The sequence below is a fragment of the Photinus pyralis genome, unplaced genomic scaffold (assembly GCF_008802855.1).
Source record: "Photinus pyralis isolate 1611_PpyrPB1 unplaced genomic scaffold, Ppyr1.3 Ppyr1.4_LG7, whole genome shotgun sequence".
In the NCBI taxonomy this organism is placed as follows: domain Eukaryota; kingdom Metazoa; phylum Arthropoda; class Insecta; order Coleoptera; family Lampyridae; genus Photinus; species Photinus pyralis.
This window is the reverse complement of record NW_022170738.1, coordinates 13,542,848-13,569,736: the sequence shown is the minus strand read 5'-3', so window position 1 is coordinate 13,569,736 and position 26,889 is coordinate 13,542,848. Positions and strand designations below refer to the sequence as shown.

Genomic DNA, 26,889 nt, shown 5'->3' with positions numbered 1-26,889 from the left:
AAGCATGTATCATGCATGTATTAATAAAGTTGACCATCAGTTTTAAAACACCCTGTAAAAGGGCGATCAAAATTTAAATCATTGTCACGTAGAATCAAGTCAGTACTGTCAATTTTTGAATTTTGAAAAATCTTGAATTACTTGAAAACCTTTGATGCTGGGTATAGGGAAATGTGGTATCAAACGACGTAGATTTTCATGTAGATTCCGAAAATGTAATAAAACACAGGGTGTTCTATTTAAAATAAGAAAGTTGCTATAGCCATCCGGTAGAACCATAATAGTAGAATCATAATAATATTTTCTTTCGACGGATCATAAAAAACGATGTTGGCAAGTAAATTTTCAGATTTAAATGATTAATGAAAGCCTGAATACTTCTAGATAACGGTAATGGTATTTGTCTATGACTAATATAGTCGTTTCAAAATAAATCCAGCTCAACAAATTACAAAAGAAAGAAAAGAGGTAAGTATTTCAATTCATTCTCTTAGGTACTAATTGCTTTGTTTGTGAATGAATAGCACATATAGCCTAGAGCGTTTTAGAATCCACATTAGAAACATCAATAATTTGTATTGTTAGTTGCCTACAAATTTTTCTATCTCGGCGCAAAATCGAAATCTTAATTCACTGCAGAGCCGCCTTAATCAGTAAAATCACTGAACTATAATTAAACTGGAACGCATACTGCCATAGAAACGTTGCGCGCCGAGAGAGATAGTGCAAGGGGATTTCTGTCACTGTCACTCATTGGGAAACTGATCATTCACATATAAATTCAAAACATATCAAATAGGCATGCGCGAGAGTAGGCCAGAGATCCCCCTTGTGGCCCTCTCTCTCTCGGATCGTGCGTTCCAGGTTAATTTTAGTTCAGTGAGTAAAATAAATAAATAAGTTCGCAAGATATAAGGTTACACATCTTTGCCGTTTTAAAACATGGTATTTGGGGGGAGCAAGTGGGTACCTAGTTTTACGAACCGTGTTTAGTTATTGATGTGCACTGGGCATTTTTCGAATACACACCAGACCAGAGCTGTATGAACTGCTACTTAATGTATTGCTAAAACTAAGAAATATTCTACCCACTTAAAAAAATTTAATTGTCTCTTTTGGGGTAACAACGGGTTAAAAAAGACAATCAAAGGTGTAAAAATTTATTACATCACACTATAATTTAATTCTGTATTTAAATTTTGCGAATCATTAATAAACCAATTCTTCTGTTACCTTCATCCAAACTAATAACTTTGGCCTCAACCTTGTCCCCTATTTGTAACGTAAAACCACACGTTTTAGTTGAATGTATTAAAGCAGGAGTGCCCACGCCGATGTCGACGAAACAGCCGAAATGTGTAACGTTGGACACATTACCGGAAACAATGGAATTAATCTTTAGATCCTGAAAGTTAGTAAGTCCCTTCTTAAATACGGGTCCACTGACACTTTCATCTCGTAAATCGTAATTTAAAGGCTGAATCAAGGAATCCATAATCATACGAACGGTCTCGACTGATTGGGATAAAGACGCACTGAATTGATCCATATCTAAGGTCTCAAACTTCAACTTAATATAATCAAAGAAATGCCTTTGTCCGATAGAAGCAATATCCAAGTTGAAATGTTTCAGAATTTCCGTCGCCACACCATACGATTCAGGGTGAATGTAAGTGCAATCCAATCTGTTTGTCTCACTGTCTTCATAAAACTCCGCTGCAACCGTGGAATTTGCAGGTTCGACACGAAGAAAACCAGCACATTGCTCAAAAATCTTGCTACCAATCCCTTTCACCTTTTTGAGTTCCATTCGTGATTTATACAGACCATGATCTTCGCGATACTGAATGATGCGAGATGCTCTCTTATCTGACAATCCAGCAATGTGCCTAAAAGTGATGGTCAAGTATGTGTTTCACATTCGCATTTCTCTTACCTCAACAAACATCGCGAAGCTGTATTAAGATCGACACCAACAAAACTTACACACTCCGTGACAACTTCGTCCAATGCCTCTTCCAATTGCCTCTTTGGTAAATCATGCTGATACATACCGACACCCAAATGTTTAGGCTCCACTTTTACCAACTCGGCCAAAGGATCCAATACTCGTCTTGCCAGGGAAACTATTTCAGAATGTGGACTGTCAATTAAACCAAGTATAATTTCATATTACCTGCGCTGATATATTTTGGATCAAGATCAGGAAACTCCTTTCTTGCCTCTGAACTGCATGAATAGATCGAGGCTCCATCTTCATTTACAATTGTGTAAACGACGTCCAAAGGCGAGAATGTGTTATTTTGTATTAGCTCAGACAGCCACGTCTCGGTCTCCCTACACGCTGTACCATTGCCCAACGCAATTAAAGTGCAACTGCAAAAACAGTCTTACAAAACGGTATCGATTACAATCTACAGTACTTATAAGTTCTTAACATCTGCGCCAAGATGATAATCGGCTTTTCCGGCGTCTTTGTATTGAGAAAGATGTTGCCGGTGGTTAAAAGGGCGCCGGTTTCCGAAATCATCGCCAATTGACAGCCATTTGAGAAGCCAGGATCCATGCCCAATATATACTTTCCTTTAACAGGAGGCATTAAAAGTAATTGTTTTAAATTTGTACTAAATACTTCGCATGATGCTTTTTCCGCCTTTACTTTTAAGCTCGCACGTACTTCTCTTACAACGTGAGGTTGTACTGGTGAAAGAAGAGCGTGTCGTATTAAACGATTTAAGTCGTTGTTTGTAGGTACTTACGCAAACGTTTGTACGCATCGCTCACCGCCATTTCCAAGATTCTCTTGCGATCCTTGTCACTTTTACCTTTATCGATCCATTTGGTTGTAGCGAATTGTGAGAATTTGTTGTATATAAAATCTGGTACATTTATCTTAACACTTAAAATTCTATGTGCTTCACCTCTATTGATAGCTAAAACCTAAAATTGCGATGTATCCTTCATCTCATTGAATGACAGAGGGGGGCAACAAATCTTCAAAAAGAAAGATACATGCATTGCAAACATTAATCTTATTAATAATTGCTCTGCTTCAAGAATAGCTCATAAAAACATTTTTATTTTTTTTTCTGGTGGAAGTGGTGTTTCCTTAAAGACAGGAAAAGAAAACAGGGCTGCTGGTTTCGCGACGGTTGTACAGTGTGTCCTATTTTGTTTGAGACTGCAGTGTATCTCCGCTGTTTTTAAAAATACAGACTGGGGGTTTTCGCGACCCTGTGCCACGAATTTGGGCCACCCTGTACACAGTGTGTCCATATGTCGTTCCCCATAAAACAAAAATTTAATTATTTAGGTTTTGGCGATCCCGATTGTTATTTGTTTTTAATTAGCGCCAATTGTGTACACTGAAACTGCAACTGCGGCAATTAAAGTTTCATAAAACACAAATAAACAAAAAGGAAAAAAAAACAAGATAATGAAAATATAAGATAAATGACGGTCTATTTTAGACTATCAAATAAACCACCTTTACAATTTTACCTACTAAGGCATCCCAGGATTGTTCAAAAGAGCAGTTTGGCACGACCCATCTACTGGCTCCTTACATGAATAACGAGTTCATCGTACACAATGACTTCCTATTGTATCTATACCTAGTATTACTTGTGTATTTTGCCTTAATTGTAGGTATATAATTTATATCTGCTTAATACACCCGCATTTATACTTGAATAATCTCCGAAATGTTGTAAACTTTGTTCTATTAGAGGCGATAATATTTTTTAGCACATTTTTACAGCACTGCTGTTTCTATTCTGGGTATAGGCCATATTCTGTCTTTAAAGTGATGTGTCACGGGTTGCATATTATAATTATAACAGTGGGGTAGCTGGGAATGCAAAGGTAAATGCTGTTTTTAAAGCATATTTTGAATAGTGTATTAAAGGAATGTTTCAAGCATGGATATCTGGTCAACAGTAAGAGATTTGATAAAATGGATCACAGTGTGCAATGCCAGATTTTTGATTTTTTTTAATTTGATGAATTTTTCAAGGAGATAATTAGGAAGGAACCTCACATTTTATTTTAATTATCGAGAACAGGTTATGCGAGTTGTTGCCCCCTCGCAATGGACTTACTTGATGCGGCTTTATAAACTTTGATGATGCGCTAAAAGTGAAATAATTAGCGAACTTCGACTCTTCGACAATTTGTCTTGTGGTTTTGTAATTTCGTATCCTGTCGTCTCTTCTTGTGTTGTTCGCCTTTTTACACTCAATTGTGAAAAAAGACTCGATTCGCCTACAAACAAATAATTTATCAGCCGACATCCCCTAAGAAAGGCGTACTTACAATTTGCGAAGTAATGCCAAAACTTCGGTATCGGTGGCAATCACAGAGGCAATAATATGCATTACACCCCTTTCAACATCGCCGATAGATGACAGTTCCCTATTGTGTTTATTGATGTAACGTTCCAAATTAACTGATTCGGCGCCTTCTAATAAACTCAATGCCGGTGGTTCTAACCCCAAAGATTTCGCTCGTTCTGCTAAAGTCCTCTTAGCACCGGGACGAAACGGGGCATACTGAAACAGTGCGGTTAGGTTTATTAAAAGTACTAATAAACTCACAATAAGCTCGAGTTCTTCCACACTTTGCACTCCCAAGATAATTTTTCTCAGCTTCGAATCTAACTGGCCTTGTTTGTTAATGTTATTAAGCGTTGTACGGATTTTCATTTTTAGTAGCTTTATGTTGTCATATTCGTCCTTGATATCACGTAATTGTTCCGCTGTTAAGTTACCGGTCTGGTCTTTTCGGTAACGCGCAATGAAAGGTATGGTATTTTCATCGTCAAATAATTTAGTCAATCTTTTTGCAACATTCTCATTTATGGACTGTGTACCGACTAAAAGCTCGTAATCTTCCCATGACGGGTTGTAATGTATAATTTCGTGTTTCGAGCTGGATGGTTTGTTTGCATCCGACTTGGATCTCTTCAGTTTCGGCTCCTCTGACGTGTGTCCAGGTGAGCTCCTTCTCTTAGCCTTTTTCTGTAAAGTGTTAATTATGTGTGGTTGTGATTTCGGTAAAGAACACTAACCTTAGGTCGGTCCTCACTTTTAACTTTACTTTCCTCACCGTCCGCTGCTGCATCTTTCACGTCCATCGCAAAAGTTAAATAATAAAATTAAAAGTAATTAAATTTTTCGGTTTCAGCTGATATGCGACTTTTGATCATAAAAATTAATGCTTACTAAAGTAGGTCTGATTTTGGTGGGAATACATATGAACTACTGTGTCATGGCCTCCACTCAACAGAACAATATTCTTTGTTTGCAAAGCGAGAGAAAGTTGTTTCTGATTAAATAATTAAATTGATAATTCTAATACAATGTCTATAATACTATCATACGCAACTCACACTCTCAGAGAAAGGTCAACGTCAACCTAATTAAGTCTTGTTACATATTGTATCTTGTATCATAGCAACCATTTTTTTGATAAATAAAAATGTTGTTTCCATAGTTTTGGGGGTTCACTATTTTTTTTCACTGTTGGAAATACGCATTCATTATAGAATTCCTATTTTAAAAAAATGACTCTCCAAATGCAGATCCTGTGAGTGATACCTTTGATGAGCAATAGCATATAGCTTTGCAGAACCTTTTAAACATTACCGAAAACACTCTAAAACCTAGAATTTCGGACTATCGTTGTAGTCCACGAATTAACCATATTCGTTTTTACTTTTTCTGTCACACACATATCGAAGAACTAATAACACTTCCTCATATGCACTTTTTGAGCTCTACAAGATGGTGTTCACAAATTTTCATTGCGACGTTTCGTCTTTGAATAATCATCATCAACTTCTTGGTCACACTGTATATAAGCTTACGACTTACGGTAGGTCACTTGTCCAAAATGACAGTTTCAGTATTACCTAACCTCTTTTTTCACTCTCTTTCGGGCAACTTTAGAAAAATCGCACAATGCCAAAGATATTTACTCCAACAAATCAACTTCGGCTAACAAACGTAGCCGTAGTGCGATTAAAAAAGACAGGCAAGAGGTTTGAAATCGCCTGCTATCGTAACAAAGTAATGGCATGGCGCAATAATCTGTAAGTATTCCTCCCTTAGATTTCACCCCTATAACTTCCACCCCCATGCAGCGAAACCGATATAGACGAGGTATTACAAACGCATACCATCTTCGCCAATGTATCCAAAGGCCAGTTTGCTAAAAAAGAAGACGTGGTGAAAGCATTCGGCGATAAAGACGAAACGGAAATATGCAAGGAAATTCTAACGAAAGGCGAACTACAAGTGTCCGATAAAGAGCGAGAAAGCATGTTCGAATCGCAATTTAAACAAATAGCTTACGAAGTATCGACAATGTGCGTTAATCCGACGGCCGATTGTCCTTATCCGCCGGCGATCATTGAAGCTGCAATGAGAGACTCTCACTACTCCGTTAAGCCGCATCACAATATTAAACAGCAGGCGTTGGCTGTAATCAAGTTGTTAAAAGGGTTCATGCCGATCGAGCGTGCTCAAATTAAGCTAAGCATATCATTTGTGAATAAAGACGGCGAGAAGTTTACAGAGAGCTTTGGTAAAGTAAAGTCGTTAAGAGTGGAGAATGAAGTTAAAACCGATTATTCGCACACATATGTGGTGCTTGTGGAACCTGATCATTTTAAGGAGATTGAAGAAATTGCAAAAAAGGAAGGCTGCTTGCTGGACGTGTTATCAAATAGAGAAATGGGGAGTAGCTCCAACTGTCCAAACTGATTTTATTGGTCATTAATTTTTTCTATATATAGCCCATTGTTACTTCTCAAATCTTGTTTGTGTATTTTACGCATCATAAGACATGTATTATTGTTGCTAATAAAAGTATTTAATTTTCATGTTATCTTTTTTATATAGGTGTTAAGCAGAACATTTATTTTTGTTAAAAAGTTTTAATGAAGAGGTCTTGTCAGTATTGCTTTTGGGTATGTGAAAAATGTGGGCTTTCAATTTGGTGGAGGACTCGGGCATTCTTCTCGGTGGGACCTAAGAAAAAAAAACGACCACCAAATTATTATCCAAACTAACTGTAAATTTCAATTATTATCAATCCCCGAGATTGTCTACCTATAATTTTGTATTGTCTGTCTGTGTGCACGATGATGTTGTTTAAAATGTCTGAAATGCTTTAAAAATTAGTAAACATGTTCTTAAGGATGTAAGAAAGGTCGCTGTTGTTTTTCAGCTACGTAGACCAACGGGCTAAAAAGTTACTGCCCAACACTCCATAAGGGTTTCTTTTATCATTCTTGTTACAAAGAACATGAATATCTAGTTTTCTGTGTTTTAAATCTCAATAAGCAACTATGCAGATGAATATAAAAAAATTGCGCATGCGCAACCCAACTTGCATTTGCGCAATCTAATTTTTGTTGTAGTTTATTAGATATTTAAATGAAATTTTGAATGATCTATATCTATCCATCCATCTTAAGGGCTTGATTCTGTCCCATCATATCAGCATTGCTTATTGTAAAACAAAATATTGTTCATTACTTGACATGGTATGGTATGAATATTGCTCATTGTCCCCCAGTCGTATCTGGTATACATGTTATATTTGGAACTTTTTTTCGAGCGAATACATACTCGATGGTTCTACATTGTTTATGTTCCTTTTTTTTCGCTCAAAGTAGCAGGAACTGAAAGTCGCAGAGTATTCGTAGGTAGCTAGTACGCATATAGGTCAGTGTAGATCGACAAATCAATATCTAGGGTGGATGTGAACATGAGCATATGGCTATAGAACGTCGTAGAGTAGTTGTTTACTCTATGCCAACGTTAATTTCGTGTCGTGTGTCCATATACCCTTGTATTTACTTACAAACGGTCTTGTCAAATGTTTCTTATTATTAATAATAGCAGGGTAGCTACACATTGGTACAATGATTTATGATACGAGTTTTTGTGTACCTACCTATCACAGATAACATGATCGATCCAATATGACGCAATCAATTTAACATGACATAAATTGCGGTATGTGTGAGGATTTGGAGAAACAAATAGGTAGATATTTAAGGTATTGGTACAGAGTGGTGAGGTGGGAACCCTTAAGACTGCAAATCTAAAATATTTTCACTTTGATCGGAATCCATATACAGGGTCATTCATATCAAAATTAATTTTTTTTAAAGGAACCCCTGTATATTATTGCAAATTTGGATTCCTCGAGTAACTTTAGTGTGACTTTAACTGTCACACTCTAAAACGAAAGCCCGGAAATCGATATTTTTTAAAACAACGCCTGTCTGAAAAAATTGAATATCGCAGTCATTGTCACCTTAGTAAGCTGTGACTTTGGGTAATTACTTAATTACCTATATACCATATAATGTAACCAATGTAGGCCGGGCGAGCAGGATAGGTTTCTTTTTACGTTTTGAGAAATCGATTTGCCAATTTAGAAAATTTCAATCATCATACCTATCTTCGGTAGTTTTCTTTTAATCTCGCATTCTTGGACTAATTTGTTTTTTTTTAATTTTTCAGACATAAATAGCTAATAGGCCGTAATAAATAAACAAATACTTAACGAGGGAAGAATCTTTTAAAGTGGTTTTGGAAAGATTTACAGAAACAAGGAATGTTTACTATCCTCAAAAGCAGAGAGACTGAAGTCTGTCTTAAACGAAGAAAATGAATTCAATATTTTAACAGCAATTATAGAAAATCCGCATGTGTCTAATACATAATACATTTGGAAAAAAATTTCAGACTATCAGAAGAATAATAAAAAAAAACAGATTTCATCCTTATCATCTTCAGCAACATTAAGAGCTTAAAGAATTAGATTTTCAAAATAGAATTGATTTTTGTAATTGGATAGAGCAAAACCTAAATCAGGATGGAATTTTTTTTTATAAAACTATGTTTATTGATGCGTGTACATTTCACTGAAATGGTTTTGTTAACCGGCATAATTTCTATTATTATTCTGATGAAAATAGTCAACAAATTATGTATTATCAACAAGATGGGGCACCTGCACATCCTTACCGTGCCCGTCATGTACCTAAAGGTGGATAGGAAAGGATGGACCAATACGTTGGCCAGCGAGGCCTCCCGATATAATCCATTTGATTTCATTTTGTGAAGGTATGTCAAGAAAATGCATACAAACAACAACCAACAACGGCGGAGGTCCACCCTGTATACATATACCCGCTTCTTTTTGCTTTAAGATATATCTACCTCATCAACTCGAAAATGAAGTTACGGAAGTGGGGCAGTATAGCTTAAGGATAAAACATTCTTAGTTAAAATTAGTAGCTTACAGTTGTGGTCAGATGAAATGTCCTCCCTAAGATACCTACTTCAAATCACATAACTATAGATTTAGTTCAATATCATTTCAATGTTAGGGAGTTTCCTTATTTTGAAAAGAAGCTCAAAACTCACGGGGGATTTGGTATATTAATTATGTGCTACACGTTCCAGATAATCGAAGGACATTATTTTTGACCAAAACCGTACCATTGTTTAACTACTTTATTAAACAATGACCGTACCTATGTATTCAAAAGGTAGCAGGTAGCGACCGTTTTTTTTGTTCAAGCGTAACGGACTGGTTCGATCGAAGGGTTGTATATACAATATAAACCGGTACGCATTTGGGTATAAAGGTAGGTACATATAAGTCGGTACAAGAAACAAATATCAATACGAATGTAGAAAAAGGAAACAAAATTTATTAGGAAATAACGCGTATGTGTGCATAACGAAAGAAACAGGCTTTGATTATAGTTCAGCATCTTGGAGTAACATGTAAGTACATGCTGTAAAGAATTTAATTACTTAAGTTTTATATTGCAGGTAGATGAATCAACATTGGACAATGAAGTAAAGCATCATATTTTGTTTTTCTTCTTGCATCTCTTCTACGTTTCCTACACAATTTTCAAATGAAAAATAACTGACATGTAAATATACCAACTGAAAACATTCACTTTATTTTTTAATGAGGTAGTAACCATCTTTTATACCATTATATATATGTACAGTGTGTCCACGGATTGAGTGCACATTTTATTTATGTTCTGAGGATCGCTCCCACTGCTTGATCTCAAACTAAAACATTGAAAAAATGAGCCAAATTTGCCGAATTTTAAAAGTTGGTCAAGAGTAAACTGTCTTTATTTTAGCAGATAACAATCCATTAAACAAAAGTTGTTCGGAATTAAAAGAAGACTTTAATTTGCATACAATTGATCTTCGAACTCGTTTGTAACAAAAATCAAAGCCGGCTGATTTGTATAAAAACTGAAAGTCTACCATATCTGCCAAGCTGATATGTGATTGTTTTTTACACGACTTACCTACTGCAGATTTTAAATTGTCTCATTGTGTTATTGATGAAAAAAATCAAAGTAGGCTGATTTGTATGAAAATTGAAAGTCTTCCATAACATTAATTTTAAAGAACTTTTTTTTAATACATTTAGGTTACATTTTTTTAATATCTTAGCAGGAGCGATCCTCGGAACAAGACCCAACTCTAAAAAATTGTCATATATACACCTTACGTGCGCTCAATCCGTGGACACACAAGTCCTAGGATTAGGTCATTCCTGGAATCCAGGAAGCTAGTTTGGTTAGCTGTCATTGTGGTGCTTGTATTATTTACATAAGCTTATGGTATGCCCTCAACTGCTTTAAAGGGTCGTAGATATTACTGTAAGTGTCACGTATGCTAGGACGAATCAATTCCAAACTCTTCAGTTTTGAAATACTTAAGTATTATGTGTTACATTATATACAGTATACACATGCAAACAGCATTGTTTCAAATAAAGGAAACCTTTGAAATGGTATGAAGTATTAAGTATAAGTACTTATCAGGTAGTGGAGTGGAACTGTGGACATGTTAATCTAGAACTGATTTTACAGATACACATTCAGTATACTATATTAGATATAACAGAACCTCGCGTCCTGCTCATGCCATGAAACTACAGACAGTTTCAAGGAAATTATTGTATGCTGGATGACAGAAAATGGATTGTAGAATAAGCAAGGGATAAAGACAGCGCATGGTGGAAAAAGACGGGATTTATTCGTCCAGACGAAGCAAAAACTACAAAGCATTCTACCTGCATTTTTGGTATGGTAATATCTCTGATGGTGGCATTTATTTGCCAGCTAGTTGTTCATCGCTAACGCAAACTGAAAAATTGTTCAATTTTTGACCTACATTTTATATTCAAAGGTTCAATGATTCTTACTTTTAGCATTAGGAGAATTTTGTTTGTACATGCATACAAGTATTATTAAACGCACGATTTTAATTTGTTATTATTTACTTTCTTACCCACCTGGTTTGTTAGTAATACTCGAACTGCTACCAAAGTGTTTTACACCCTCAAGAATCGTTAATCGAGTTATGAGTACCTACGTTACATCCCACAATAAGTGCTGAAAAGGACCAGAAGTCAAATATCGTGACACTAAAGAACATAACATATGCACTAATTGCACGAATTTCGGCCTAATGATGGCAACCTAGATAGAACCTCGAAAATGGAGTACCTACTAGTAAATACTTGTTGCTTTTAAATATGACATTTTTACACCAGTCTGAAGATGTAGGTACTTATAATTAAAAAACAATGAGATCGTTTTGCTGCGAAAAATTATTAACAAATGCGATAGAAAATAAAACTTTCGTTAGGGCAGGTCAATACATCCCCCCCCCCCCTGAAATGAGCGCATAGTTTCGCTTTTTTGCACAAAGAACTTGCTCATGCGTGGTTACTGTGGAATTAAACGAATACACTTACCCCCATATTCAATATTGGAGATCAATACGAAATAGGAAAGTGAAACTAAAACAAGGCAGTTACCGTATTTGAGTCTACCTACATATAACGAAAGGAAGAGTTTCAGTAGTGTAACGTTTGGTGATAACTTGAAATTATATATTGTAGGTAGCTAACTCAACATTGGGCGATGAAAAAAACTACATTGCTCTGTATGGTAATTGCGTCTCTTTCATTAAGTCCCATAAATAATTTTCTAATGAAAAATAATGAGACATCATGGCATTTATGTACGGAAAAAGTAATCGAGAAGATGTTTAAGAACGGAAACCTTTACTACATCTGCAACAAGAAAGGTAATGACCTTTTGCCGTTTCACGTAAACAATCCTAAGGCTATTATTAATATCGATCGTTCTATAAACTTAACAATCCCTAGTAAGTGGGGATTCTCACACAATTATGTAATCGCACTTGAAAGTGTAAATTCCTTTAAACGATACGTTCGAGGTACCCTGGAAAGGATCTCTTTAATTAAATATCACTACCTTAACGGAAGAGTACTGGTGATAACTGACCAAGCAACACTAGTGAAAACAATTTTTAGTCTACTTTGGGAATGGGAAATGATTTATTTTGCAGTATTGGTGATTGATAGGAGCCAAAATACACAATCATTGTTCACTGCGAACCCACAAGACACGCAGAATAATTGTGGGAAAAGACCAGATCTAATATACAAACAAAGTTGTGACAATGCAAACACGGACAGTATTCTTAAACCCATAAGGAATTACAATAAATGCCCTGCAAAAATCCATACTGTTTTACCAAATGAGTTCAATGAATTTAGTCGAATGAGTTATACTGCCTCCTTCATGACTGACATTCTTAATCTCTCTTTGAAAACTATTCAGTTTGTAGCGAATGTGCCCAATAATGACTATGACCATATCACAATCACTGACTTAGTATTGCAAAAGACCAATTATGACATGTTTTATGTCAGTCATGTGTACTCAAGGGAGACACTTGTGTGGATCGTTCCACCAACAGAACCGATTTGGGCTATGGAGATTTTGGTGATTCCTTTCAAGAAAGTAGTTTGGTTAGCGGTTTTTGTGGTGCTTGTATTGTTTATCTCGGCTTGGTTTGTTCTCAATAACTCAAAGACTCGTTTGGGTGAAATTATTGTACAGACTCTAAGCATCACGTTGTTTTCTAGCACCAATCGAATTCCAAACTCTTCAAAGTTAAGGTTTTTAATTATGTGTTATATTATATACAGCGTACATATACAAACAGCGTATGTCTCAAACTTGACACGTTTATTGACATCACCCCCAATGAGGAAACCCATTCAGAGCTTGAAAGAACTGCTAGAAACTGATGTACCTATTTGTATAGATTATTTGTCAGATATGCTCTTAACTATGCACAACACTCCAGATATGCAGGAAGTCTATGAATTGTTGTCAAAAAGACTAAGTTGTGGAGATGAACACGATTCCATAAAACTAATGGAACTGTGGAAAACCAATGCAAATTTTTGTTTGCCAATGTTACTTGATACTTTAAACGCGTTGGAATTGATTCTACAAATACGCACACCGTATTACTTTATTGACAACAGAACGTCGGGCCCCGCTATGAAAGTACTGGGAGCTCTACAGTCTACTTACGTTATTGACAGTTTGAACGAAATTATTGTGTGGATGACCGAAATTGGATTGTACAATAAGCAAGATAGCGACAGGCAGTTTGACGCAGAAAGGAAAAAGAGTCGATTTATTAGTCCAGACGAAGTGAAAAAGTTATCTATTGAGCACCTGGGTGGCATTTTTTTGCTGTACATCTTCGGTGTGGCAGTATCTCTTGTGGCGTTTATTGGGGAGCTAACTGTCCATTTCTAAGCAAATTGAGTAATCGTTCTTTGTAATTCTTTGTAATTGTAATTTTTCTTTGTAATTTAGTTTTAGTGTGAGATAATTTGTCAAATTTTGTTTGTCTGATGGAAAATGAATTACATCTTTTCGCACGCAAGTCAATCTTTATTTTAATTTGTTTATATAGGTACCTAATACCAAAGAATACTTATAATACTCTTTGTCCTACATATAAACAGCTCCGTGTTTGGTCTAGATATAGATCATATCTGTACTGTACGCTCAAGTATCTTACTTGGTAAGTAAATAAAGTTTTCCAATCGTATTTATCTCTGGGTCGTGATATAATCGTTGACAAGTTAAAAATTCACAGATTTCACAATGCATGCAACCATCGGAGACATGGAAATGATAACCGTATAACGCCATAATTATGTAAAACACATATTCGATCGGATCACTTTTCGTCTCATCACGTCACGTCTCCCTTCTGAATAAATTAAACAAATATAGCAAACGAGCTCCTGGGTATAGCTATAGCATGTGCAAAACCAAATTTTAAACCTGATGTTAGTTTTGCTTTTATTTAATGTGGCTATGTATGAAATTTCATTTGATTGCCTCCATAAATAAGAAGGTTTGCACTGCGCATGCGCAAAACCAAATTTAGAAACTGGTGTTAAATTTGCTTTTATTCCAAGTGGCTATGTATCAAATTTCATTTCAATACCTTCATAAATAAGAAAGTTTGCAATTCGTTCTGTAAATGGTCGAGATACGCAAAGGGCACTGAATGCTGATCGATTAGGCTCAACTTTTGGAATTGTGTTTTATATGGCTAATTAAGCTATGCGCATATTGAATATCATGCAATTCGGTTCATAACTTACGGAGATGTCAAAAGGGCCTTCCTTATTTTTTGGGCTACATTGCCAATTCACGAACTCCGATCTACAAATTTGATAAAGAATCCACCTGAAAAATTTCATCGTAATCGGTCCATTCGTTTATGAGTTATCGTGCTAACGGACGGACGGACGGACGGACAGACACCGCAAAATTATAAACTCGCTAGGAGCTCGTTAATAATAAGCGTCGTAACATGCTCGTAATACCATCATAGGAGACCTGCGAGAATTTTAGATTGGAATTATCGAAACAATTGAGCAAGTATACCGCATCACGGTCGAGTACGGTACAATCGTCACTTGATGCGACGCCGCGCAGTTGTTCTTTCTGCTTGAATGAAAAACTCGTAACTGCCTAAGTGTACCCATAATGACATAATATACGATATACCTGTAGAACCATAAACATATTTCCAATGTTAAAACAGAGAACTGCCGCATTGCAAAAAGGAAATGCTATCAGCTTTTCCTATTTACTCAAAACCTTAAGACCTTTTCATTTTCATGCATAAAGCACACGAAGGGAGAGAACAAATAAAAAAAAACACTTTCTCATTGCCACTTTTTGAGCTTTACAAGAAGCCGTTCAGAAATATTCAATGCAACGTTTCGTTTCGGAGAAATCATCATCAACTTTATTTTTTACATGGCCCGTAAAAATAAAATTCTGAAATTGAGTACCTTTTTTTTATTACGAATACAAACGATGTAGGGCATAAAAAAAACAAAGTTGGAAACTGTTGATTTCAACAGGATGGTGCACCCGCCTACAATTTCCTGGAAAATAGAAAATTTGTTCCAAAGGTTAAAGGTATTTTTTACCCACGACAAAAGATTGTATTAGGTCTGTATACGTACTGTATACTTTTAAAAAATGCATTAAAGGAACAGAATTTTTTATTTTGTTAGGACTGCAGATACCTCCTGAAGGTGTGAGGAAGTTCTCCGGAAGAGGTATGATCTTTATTCATTTTGTGACATTTCTATATAACTCTGAGAGGGTAAGTAATTAATAAACGTAGAGGCCGTTTTTGTGGTGAAAAATATTAACAGATAAAGTGTCGCATTTTTATACATACCTACTCAAATGTACCTACAGTTTCGAAACATTCAACAAGCCAACCACATAAATTCCATTTGGTCGGCAACCGTTTCTTTCATTCAGATCAATACTTTTTCCTCCCTCCTGTAATGAGCGTATACGAGTAGTTCCGTTTTTGTTTGTACAAATGTGTCACTTGCTCGTGCGTTTTTGATCTGGAATATCATATCTCAAAACCAACATTGGGAACCAAAACAAAGTAGGAAAGGGAAACAAAATAAGGAAATTGCCGTATTCGGGTGCATAATGAAAGAAATGCATCCCAAAAATAAATTCCCGTCCCCTTTATCAATTAAATAGGTCGGTACGTAATTTTATAGAGAACTACACAAGCAGCGTCGATAGTCCCAAAAACCGTGATGAGTGAGATGGTTACTTCTACTAAGTGATTTTCACGTAGAACCGACCAAATCAACAACTTTTATTGCATACATTAATTTATATATTTTTAAGTAGCGGTAAAACAACGCTTACTGCAAGTAGTTAAACTTTCTAGTAACTACGCAATGACTATTAATGTTACTTACAAGTTATTAAAACTTTTCAGTGGTACGAAGAAGTCGCTGTTACTCCTGCAAATCGATATTCAATATGCGTATTCTCGCACGATTAAGGCACTGTGCGCGGGTGCACCATCATGTTGAAGTCAACAGTGTCCAACTTTCGTTTTTTGTTATCTGTCGTGTATCGTATGCGCAATAATAAAAGTTTCAACGGTGTCTTGCAGAGCTCAAAAAGTAGCAATGAGAAAGTGTTTTTTTATTTTATTATATAGGTTCAAATAACATTAGAAAAAAAAATTCATTGGCGCGCAAATCGCTACTTGTGACGTTTAATAAAATATGCAAATGCCGCCATAAGGTAGCTATTGCCTTGGAGCCTTTCCTACAAGTATGGTATTCAGCTCATACTGTGAATATGGAGTACTGCCACTAGACATAAGACGGAAACAACTTTACGAAAGTTTTATCGCTACCCTTACACCCTAATAAAGAGCTATTTAATGTAGACGTAAAATCATACGCAGGTCAGCACATACAATTACTCGACCCGCTTATATTAGGTACAAAGAATACTTGGATCAAACAGGAATAATCCTTCCGAATTTGTTGGAAGAGAGGATAGGGGAAATTACACAGCGAAAATAAACATAATAAAAGATCTTATGACGCACAAAAAAGAAATTACAAAATGCGACACTTCCCTGCAAGAATTTAAGAAGATCTTTAGGCAATATCCATTATATACAGGGAGTTTTTTCCAATGTTTAGTATGAGGATCTCATAAACCGTAAGAGATACAAAGTCGCTTAAATGGGCAAAGAATTACAGAATTTTATGTAGATTAAGTTTCTCTTTCAGAGTTTCTTGTAGCTCTACAAACAACGAAGTTATGGTAAAAAAACCGAAAAATATCATTTTCAAAAAATGAGCTTTGGTATTCATTTATTTTCAAAGATCTCAAAAAATAGTTTTAACAAACACCTAGTAATTTTCTCTCAGCTTTCTGATAGTGCTAAAACAAAATTTTTATTACTTGTGAGTTTCGAGTAAATGCCACCAACTTTCTTATTTTTTATTGGAAAAAACTCACCCTGAATGCAGAAGAATCAAAAAATGTAAATGGGGCTGATAGTAGGTACCATAGTTACCGCAGGTGCAGAATATATGTGAGATGAACTACCATATCGTCCATCCATTTCGCTGAACAATATGCATTATGGCAAGCGATCCTGTATTGTTCCATGGAAGATGGAAGGTTCATAATCGCCACCGATTGTGCTCATATCTTGAATGGTCTTACGGAAATTTATTTACATTACCCTATGAATATTAATGTCACTCTGCTTTGAACGGTATCCTCATGCAAGGGAAAGTACTTACGTTTATGTGGGTTCCAAGCCATGTGGGTGTCCAAGGCAACAGGTGGATCAGGTGTCACTCGTGGAGAAGGTGGAAGTAAGTCTTGCTGTTCCATGTGATCTCGCGATATACCTGAAAAACGAATACCACACAGCATGGCAAGAAAAGTAGGCAGCATCAGAGACTCACCTTTCACAAATAAAACCAGTCGCGAAGGGAATTTTACACTGCCAGTGTGAGAATAGGGCACACTAAAATAATCTACCGAAACAGTGCAATCAATGTAGGACTGCTCTCGCGATGGCCCACATAGTAATAGACTGTCCAACATTCACTAATGAGCGTGTAACACATAATATTATAGGTACCTAATTATAATCAGAATTTTACTACCTGGGATAAAGCGAGAAATCGAAATTTCTAAAAAGTATTAGTGTGTATGGAGGAATTTAGACATGTGAGTTAAAAGAGGATGTGACATTAGCCGTCAAACTCTCCAAAAAATGGATTGGAAAATTTCAGAGGCGAAGTTCAGCACTCAAAATGTGCTGCTCTTCCACTTAACTTGCAATTGCAAACCGTACTTGTGAGGGTTGTAACTTTTATGATACCTATATTGTTTCATAAGTAGATTGTGATAATGTACCACCAATACGAATACCCATTTGAAAATTACGTAATTTTTTAGGAAACTCACCCTTACGCTTTTATAACAACTCCCAATTGGGGGTTTTTGAAGGAGCTTTGCGCTTTGGAAAATTTAGAACGCATTAAAAGGGATCCAAAACATAGTTCTCTCTCCCCTCTCCCTAGTCATTTTAAAAACTAGAATACCCTCTAAAGGCAATGTGAACCTCCAGCGTTTTTAAGAATTTAGAACCTTCAATCTTTTGCGGTACGCTCTGGAACTTTCCCAAAGATTCTAGGCGTCATTTTCACGAGTTTGAGACCTTTCTTTAAACTTTACAGTACCGTTTTAAATACCTCTATAGATTTGTTAATTTTAGAGCAGAGTCTTTCGGAGCTTTGTACCCATTTCAAGCTCACTGCCACTTGCACATGCTTATAGTAAATGAAAATACTTATTTGGACATTGGTAGCACAGCACAGTTTTAATAAAAAAGCAATATAACATGGACCTCTTTCTATACGAAATGGTAAAAATAAATAAGTAGCCACTTGTTAATAGTACCGTTTTTTATAACACATAATTATTCAACAAATTAGCATCAGCTAATTTAACTACACATCTGCAGGACTGTTGAAATTTCAAACGGAAATAAAACAAAATGTTACTTAATAATAGTATAATTAGTCGGACTTGATAACTTGAATTACAAACATGCAAATATTATCAACCGACGCTCTGTAGGTACCATGATAGCTTTTATAATGACCAACTTTGGAAAATATTTTCACTAGGATAAATGAAACAAGTGGAAGTCTGCAGAGGCTTCAGATTCCTCTAGCGTACAAGACCCTAAAAATGATAGAAATGTAAGATCAAAACAAAAAAAAAACTAAGACAGCTAAGGGATCTAGCACACAGTTTGGGTAGGGAATGGCTTAAAAAAGAAAATATTACTGTGCTTGAATTTTTTCATCCGGTTTAGGAATATAAATGCTTTCAGTTCGTTTATCTACTTTGGCAGCTATTCTTGATATAGTAAATAAGAAGTCAGAGAGACGATTTAAATATATTAGAGCTTCTTGTTCTAAACCACCATTTCGTACCAGTGGAACAATGGTACGTTCGGTTTTGCGGCAAATAGCTCTGGCCACATGTAAGGAGGCAGCTGCGATACCACCTCCCTAAAATAACATTTAAATTGACAACAACCATCTGTGTCGTAATACCGGAATAATGTAACGCTCTGGTGGTGGTAACTGCTTTGAATAGTGATGAATCCATTCCTCGAGTTCTTTAGTGTAGGTGGACGATATCGGTTTTTTGTTTTTATCGCCGCATCTAGAAATCGCAGTACTTATGTCTATAATCACAGTTTGAATTCGTTTCAATTTGTCACAATATTCGTGTTCGCATTCTTGAGCGTGTTCCCTTGCAATTCTATAGCAGATACAAATAAAAATTAAATGTTTTCGGGCACAATCACATACTACCCGACATATGATAGTAATTCCTCCGTTGAGCCGATTGCGTGAAAAATATTGTGATCCTTTGGTAAAACTTCGCCTGTGAGCGTTTTAGATGTGCCGTTATCGCCATTTCTGCTGAAAGTTTCTATAATTTCTGGTGTTGGCGGAGGAACTCGCTGGCCGCTAAAAGAAGGTAAAGTAAAACTTGAAAATTACACTCAAAATTGAGCAACCTTTTGGGAGTGCAATAATTTCTCATAAAGTAGATGTTGCCTGTATTAATTAAACGTTTGAAAACCATTTTAAGTGCGAAATAGATTTATAAATAGACTGTAAAAATATTGACATTTGAGGTTAATGTATCACTCACATGACAATTGACAAGACCATTGGCGGAGGTCACAGTGGCGGAGGTTGTACACATCCAAAGGGTATTTCCTTCACTCAACGACTGGGCTACAAATCAGAAATTGTAAAGGGGCACTGTCTGTTCTTATATGTAACTCGAGAAAGAGTGTGAAAATATAACAATATGAAAAGCCCCTTCTAAATTTAGTATATAATACAGTAGTATCGATGTATAATAATAGATATATAAATAAGTGTTCAATGTTTAAAAACAATTATGGTTTTATTTATACACTGACTCTATCTATATCATTTGTATATTATACAACCTCTTCAATCTTGTGCGCCGAATGACTAAATTTAACATTTTGACCAAAACATCAAGAATCGGTTCCCTTGGGAGTGGTACCATCAGACCGATGTCGCTATCCGTCCCAGTCTTGGGTGCATTCTCGGTATGTCCTATTACTTTCCCGATGCTAGGCAAACCTAAAAAATTCTCGAAAGGTCATAAAGACTGTAAATCTTTGCAAAGAGCTTGAAATGCTCTATAAAACCCTCAGTGATCTATAAAGCATTTAAAGCGGCGATAAAATGCTCTCTAATAGCTCCACTTACACAGTTCTTTAAAGCACATATAAAACTCATCAAAAACGACGGCACACGCTTACGAAGGGTCAAAGAAAACCGTAGAATGCTTTGAAAAAGGGCTAGAAGGGTTTTAAAAGACCCCGTAAATAAGTTGTTTATTTACAGGCTCGGGTGCTCGACAAGGACTAACGCATATTCAATTTCAATATGAAAGAGAATTTAAAAAAATGCACAGCAGCATTAGACCAAAGAAACCACACCAAAAATGAAAATCCTTTAATCAGTTTCGGCACATATGCTCTTGAACCTCAAGTTGCTAAATTATGATCAAATGATATCAACTGTTGCTAATAAAAAATCTGCAGTGTTACATTGTAACCTGGTTATTTGAATTATAAGAATTAATAATGCACGCACAATAAATTAAGAAAATTGTAAAATTGCTGTGGCTGTATATAAAAATTATTCAGATGTTCTCATTTTGAATCCAAGAAGTAAAAATTAATTTTCATTTTTATTATTTCATTAGTTTAAGGTAAAAAATTTGTACTTATAGGGGCCCGGTGATCAAATATTCCCGGGTGCCCGTGAAGACTAACCGCGACCCTATCTCAGTCAGGGTGTAATGTTTCAATGAAAATGTTAGTTATTCTTATAACGACTCAACGGAGTGGCAAGGGCTTGTCGTAGGTACGATCACCACAAATTTACAGCCATATTTTAGTTACGAAACGATCCATTTTAGGGTACAGATTAGAACAAGTCGTTGCCAAACGATAATCCTTGTGTAACTACATCGTTACGCGTTATAGAAGACCCCTTAATCTCATTGAACAATTAAAAAATTGGAACCCTGCTGATGCACTTCGCTGCTTGCAGTGAAACAAATTTATAATTGTTATAGACTATATAAACTAAAACCAGAGCTGGGCAGAATACTTTCAAAAAGTATTTGAATACTAAATAGTAAATACTTTACACAAATCAAAGGTATTTGAATACTAAATACTTTTACGTTCAGCACAAGCGAATACTAGATACAGATACATTGAAAAGTATTCAAATACTTAAAAAAATAAGTATTCAAATACTTTAGAATGTATTCGAATACTTTCAAAAGTATTCGAATACTTTGAAAAGTATTTCATTAGGTATCTTACTTTGAAAAGTATTCGAATACAGTAAAAAGTATTCAAATACTTGTCACTCAAATACATTAAAAATTTAAAATAGTATACTAGATAAAAGACTTAATACTACTTAAAAAATCAAGTTATATTTTGTATGGGGTTAGCTTTTTTTATATTTCTATTGTTATATACAAATTTAAGGGGAGTAAAAGCGTATTATTATTATTATATAGGAGGTACCTACCAGGACCTTTCTTATACCAGTTATATCCTTAAGAATACGTGTACCAGTTTTCAAAGCGTCATGATACGTACGCCTTTCTGAAATTAATCCTAGCGATTTTGGAACAGATCCATTTTTGACCATCCGTTTGTCCATGATAACTTGTTTAGAAACGTGCGATCGCTTTGAAAATTAGTACACATAGTTTTAAAGATATAAGAAAGGTCCTTATTGTTTTTAAGTTACGTAGACTATCGAGTTCGGTATTCAGATGTATCGGATTTTTATATTTGATTTTGTGACAATGGAAACTTTCCCTAAACATTTCTAAATTGTTCTCAAATATTTGAATAACTTAAAAGTACTGCCTTTTTTTGAGGACAGAAAAAAAATTGTCTGAGATCGAGATCGATCGAGAGTCCATACTTTAAAAAATTTTGAAGATTGGGCTATTAGATCAAAAGTTACAGCCCTTTGAATTTTTTTTCGAAATTTCTTTTTTGTCCATAATTTTTGATTGAGAGGTCTGATCGAAAAAGTACGAATTGTTTTGGATTCTACGCACCAAAATTAATAAGAAAAAGTGTTTTCCCAAGATATTTTGGTGTAGTCGATTTTTGGTAAAAAAGGAAGGTTATACACTGCCTTTTTTTGAGGCCCGCAAAAAAAATTGTCTCAGATCGACCCGGAAAAAAAATTTTCTTATAGAATGTGGCCTGTAGAATCCATAATTTCAAACAGTTCCAAGATTGGGCTACTAGTTCAAAAGTTACAGCCCTTTGAATTTTCTTTCGAAATTGGTTTCTAGTCTATAACTTTTGATTGAGAAGTCTGATCGAAAAAGTACGAATTGTTTTGAATTCTACGCACCAAAATTAATAAGAAAAAGTGTTTTCCCGAGAAATTTTGGTGTAGTCAATTTTTGGTAAAAAAGGAAGGTTATACACTGCCTTTTTTTGAGGCCCGCAAAAAAAATTGTCTCAGATCGACCCGGAAAAATAATTTCTTATAGAATGTGGCCTGTAGGATCCATAATTTCAAACAGTTCCAAGATTGGGCTACTAGTTCAAAAGTTACAGACCTTTGAATTTTCTTTCGAAATTGGTTTCTAGTCTATAACTTTTGATTGAGAAGTCTGATGGAAGAAGTACGAATTGTTTTGGATTCTACGCACCAAAATTAATAAGAAAAAGTGTTTTCCCGAGAAATTTTGGTTTGAAAATTTTGGTGTAGTCGATTTTTGATAAAAAAGGAAGGTTAAGTATTCAAATACTATGCGAAGTATTCGAATACTTCTCAAAGTATTCAAATACCTTGCGAAGTATTCGAAAACTTTAAGAAAGAAGTATCCAAATACTTTGCGAAGTATTCGAATACTATAAATATTTGTGAAAGTATTTGAGTTACAAATACAAATACTGCTTCCATAGAAGTATTTAATTACAAAGTATTTGAATACTTTAAAGGATTTGAATACTGAAAAGTATTTACAAAATCGAATACTGCTCAGCTCTGACTAAAACCTATATTCTTTAAATTAGATTTGATTAACCATTTTGGCAATAATAGCAAAAGACCAGCCGCAGCCAGCATGAACAAACAGAACGTTTTGCTATACAGTTAGTGTATAAATACCAAGTTTATTTGCTGTTGATAGTCGAAACATTGTGAAACTGTTTGGGTAAAATTTATTAATTAGGTAACATCAACCAAAGTACCTATAACCAGGAAATAATTTCAGATTAGATATGCTGTAGGTATAGTTGAGCCAATGCCGATTAGGTATTTGATAAAATTGTAATTGTTAATGTTGATCCGCTTTGTTTTTTACCAAGGTTAGAAAATATGTTTTCTTTTGTTTTAAATTTAAATTAGATAGGTAGTTCACATAAGCTGTTAATCCTCAAGATTTAATAATAGGTGAACAAATTGTACACACAAAAACGCTTTGAACTGCAACGTATTAGAGTATATTTATTAATCTCCGAATGCCGTTTTGTAAAGGTGCAGTGAAATAATGGACAGCAATTTATTTATTAGGTACATATGTATGCAATTTAGGACTTCTGGTGGTTTGCTGTCCATATAATAGTCACCCTCAGCCGCCTACGCTAAGGGCCAATTTTTATAGTCTTGGTCTAACAGTTAATTTCCACGGAAACATGAAAAAGGAAAACCGAACTCCAATCCAAAGTCATGAGCATGCCTGTTTTGTTAATCAATTTTGGCATTACCCTTAACCTTTGACTCGGTTCGTTTAATTACACGTTCATCTACTATATATACCATTCTACGAAGCGTACAATTAATGAACTAATACCGTCGTCCATGTATCAGTTAAACACCAATTAAATGAGTCCCAAAAATTACGGTACCTTTGACGTTTTAACGCAATTAACATTAAAAGGAAAAATGACCAGCGCGTGTTTTGTTTCGATTCACCAGAAGTCTTAATTTCCCCCATACTCGAGCATGCAGAACGACCTAGCCGCTAAGCACCTAACAATTTTACGGGTGCGCGGAAACCCTTACAAACGTAAACTTCCTGTGCATGAATCACGTTTGATTTACTTTGAACTAATTTTCTATTACTCTTTGTTGTGCCAAGGTACTCGCGGTAGAATGCACGAAAGCGCCGATGTTACGCGTTTTCCAAAACCGTACAACCTGGAGTGCACTCCGTACAAGCAAACCGATTTTGACTACCTAATGAAAGGAAAAATTGAAAAATGTGCCGATTGTAACGTTAATAAGGTGTTTAAACTTATAATTGTGGGAGATGTATCCGTTGGGAAAACATGCATTGTTAACAGGTAATCGATTTATGTAATAGTATTTGGTAACATTCTTTTTCAAGGTTCTGCCATCAGCTTTTTGACAATAACTATAAGGCAACAATAGGTGTCGATTTTGAGGTCCAACTCTTATCACTATTCGGTGTATCTGTCACACTGCAGATGTAGGTAAGACTAATTAATATATTGCAATTTGCTGTAATAAACCTCGACGTAGATGGGATACGGCCGGCCAAGAAAAATTCAAATGCATTGCCCAGTCTTACTATAGAGGAGCGCATGGTAAAACAATCAAATTTTGGAAAACCTCACACGGTACTGTAACCATTTCAGCTATCATCGTCGTCTTCGATTTTTCCTGCATCTCCACACTATTCCACTGCGAGTTGTGGCTCAAAGAAGCTCTAAATACAAACACAAACGATGACGTTTTACTTTTTCTTGTTGGAAATAAGGCCGATCTCTTGGTAACCTCCTGCATTTAGCTCAAAATTGCTTACTGAAAGTCACTTTTAGTCTCCCGCTGCTTATACAAACACAAATGAGATCGGAATGAAGAGCGCTCAGGATTTATCGGCGGAATACTGGGCTGTTTCTGCCAAAAGCGGTCTTAATGTAAACGAGCTGTTTTTGAGGGTGGCAGCTTTACTTTTAGACGTCAATTTGAATAACGAAACCGACAGTATTAAAGATAGGATACACATTGGCTCTAATTTGACGCGTAAGTAAATTTTGAATTATATCTGCATCGTTTTTGTTTGCTTTCTTTTCTAGTGGCCAAAAAGAAAAAGAGGAAAAGTAAAAAGATAATCTCTTCATGTGCTTGTAATGCGTGAAGGATTTGTGTACTTATTCTTGTTACCGTAATTAATAAAAAAAAACCATTTGTTTGAAATTAATGATAGGACACTGTTGTACTTTTGTACAAGAAACTCAAATTCTATCAACAAATTTTACTTAGTCTTTAGATTGTGAAAATACTCTTTACGTGTGAAGCGCGTCTGTTCTCGCTTTTAATTTACGTTTGCCCCTCCCCTATTGTTTTTGTGGGCTTTATTATAAGTTGTGCAAAGTGCAAACAATTAAATTTATGTGCGTGTAACGTGTAAGCACATTATAGCTATTGCGCCCCACTGTAATCTGCGACATTTATGTCCCGTGATCAACTCTCATTAAATCTCGCTCGGGACCATGGGACTCTACCTCCCAACAAGCACACCTCATTCTACCCTGTGCGACTGATTGCATCACCAAGAGGCGATGGGCGATGGGTTCGTCACATCCCGACGCCGTTTTATTATAACATTATTATTATCATTATTATTACTATTTTCGAGATTACTTCGGCATACTTCTCATTAGAAATTCATTTTGTAACGTAACGTGACAGATTAGTCATGACTTCATGAGTAGTCGACTTCAGGCCCCCAAAATATATTACCTTCCGCCACGAATTTTGTCACACGGTATAAAATTTCTTAAAGCTCAAACCGCGGTCTTCCTTTCTCGTCTCGCCAACAGAAACTTGGGCTATGAGAAGTGCTCCAAAAATGGAGTCCTATTTTGTAGAGCGTTTTTAACGAAATCCACCAAAATGGTGTATGATTGTGGGAGCATAAGAAGTGGGTACCGACAAAGTAAATGTGATAGCCCTTGACAAGATCTTAGTGAACGTGGAGTGGAAGCTGGCTAGTATAGAATATTGAGCTGCCACACAAAACTGCGCTGAAATCCCTACGATCTCACACGATCGAGGACTATGATAATTTTTTTGTAAAAACGTCCACCACAAGCGAAACTTTGTGAAAAATCCTTTGATTTTATCCACTGCTGTTCTACAAGTGACCCGCATAATTACTACTGTAACGAAGTTACCTACTTTATTTCCGCCTTGAAGTTGGAAGCGCTTTGTTACGAAGACCATAGCATTCCCTATGTATTTAGTTTTGTGTTAGGAATTGGATTTAACAGGGAAAACGTTTTTTTCGTAGCCGCCGATAGTGCCGTATTTAATTCATCAGTTTCCCGTAGCAATATGTAACTTAGTTTTGTAGCATCCAACAGCCCTTGGCATGATTTAATATTTTAAGATTTCAGCTTCATCAGAAAATTAACAATCGATTTTAGAAGCCATGTGTTCAAAAAC

General features: G+C 35.7%; 4 protein-coding genes and 1 long non-coding RNA gene across 6 annotated transcripts; 3 read left to right on the top strand and 2 right to left on the bottom strand.

The window, feature by feature from the left end:
• Positions 1-1,146: 1,146 nt before the first annotated feature.
• Positions 1,147-5,488, bottom strand: LOC116175462 (S1 RNA-binding domain-containing protein 1-like). The gene is made up of 9 exons (XM_031493598.1): positions 5,069-5,488; positions 4,596-5,018; positions 4,315-4,550; positions 4,101-4,263; positions 2,760-2,940; positions 2,424-2,700; positions 2,177-2,376; positions 1,937-2,126; positions 1,147-1,889 (listed from the first exon to the last, which is right to left on the bottom strand). Exons 1-9 carry the CDS (start codon positions 5,132-5,134, stop codon positions 1,193-1,195), a joined length of 2,433 nt encoding a protein of 810 aa, XP_031349458.1. The 5' UTR covers positions 5,135-5,488; the 3' UTR covers positions 1,147-1,192.
• A 389-nt stretch (positions 5,489-5,877) lies between these two features.
• On the top strand, positions 5,878-6,881 carry LOC116175463 (ribosome maturation protein SBDS-like). The gene is made up of 2 exons (XM_031493599.1): positions 5,878-6,091; positions 6,143-6,881. The coding sequence occupies exons 1-2, from the start codon at positions 5,961-5,963 to the stop codon at positions 6,762-6,764; spliced, it is 753 nt and encodes a 250-aa protein (XP_031349459.1). The 5' UTR covers positions 5,878-5,960; the 3' UTR covers positions 6,765-6,881.
• Positions 6,882-8,403: 1,522 nt separating this feature from the next.
• On the top strand, positions 8,404-11,331 carry LOC116175464. The gene is made up of 3 exons (XR_004146321.1): positions 8,404-9,812; positions 9,861-10,885; positions 10,934-11,331. It is a non-coding gene; the product is annotated as an uncharacterized LOC116175464 (long non-coding RNA).
• Positions 11,332-18,851: 7,520 nt separating this feature from the next.
• On the bottom strand, positions 18,852-20,050 carry LOC116176692 (corrinoid adenosyltransferase-like). Of its 2 annotated transcripts, XM_031495425.1 has the most exons (5): positions 19,890-20,050; positions 19,681-19,839; positions 19,417-19,627; positions 19,145-19,371; positions 18,852-19,039 (listed from the first exon to the last, which is right to left on the bottom strand). In XM_031495425.1, the coding sequence occupies exons 1-5, from the start codon at positions 19,955-19,957 to the stop codon at positions 19,015-19,017; spliced, it is 690 nt and encodes a 229-aa protein (XP_031351285.1). In that variant the 5' UTR covers positions 19,958-20,050; the 3' UTR covers positions 18,852-19,014. The 2 variants fall into 2 exon arrangements, with proteins under 2 accessions (XP_031351285.1, XP_031351286.1); XM_031495426.1 differs by having other exon boundaries at positions 18,852-19,371.
• Positions 20,051-24,172: 4,122 nt separating this feature from the next.
• On the top strand, positions 24,173-25,650 carry LOC116176691 (ras-related protein Rab-34-like). Its single transcript, XM_031495424.1, has 6 exons — positions 24,173-24,761; positions 24,806-24,907; positions 24,961-25,025; positions 25,077-25,210; positions 25,260-25,464; positions 25,518-25,650. The coding sequence occupies exons 1-6, from the start codon at positions 24,421-24,423 to the stop codon at positions 25,577-25,579; spliced, it is 909 nt and encodes a 302-aa protein (XP_031351284.1). The 5' UTR covers positions 24,173-24,420; the 3' UTR covers positions 25,580-25,650.
• The last annotated feature ends 1,239 nt before the right edge of the window (positions 25,651-26,889 follow it).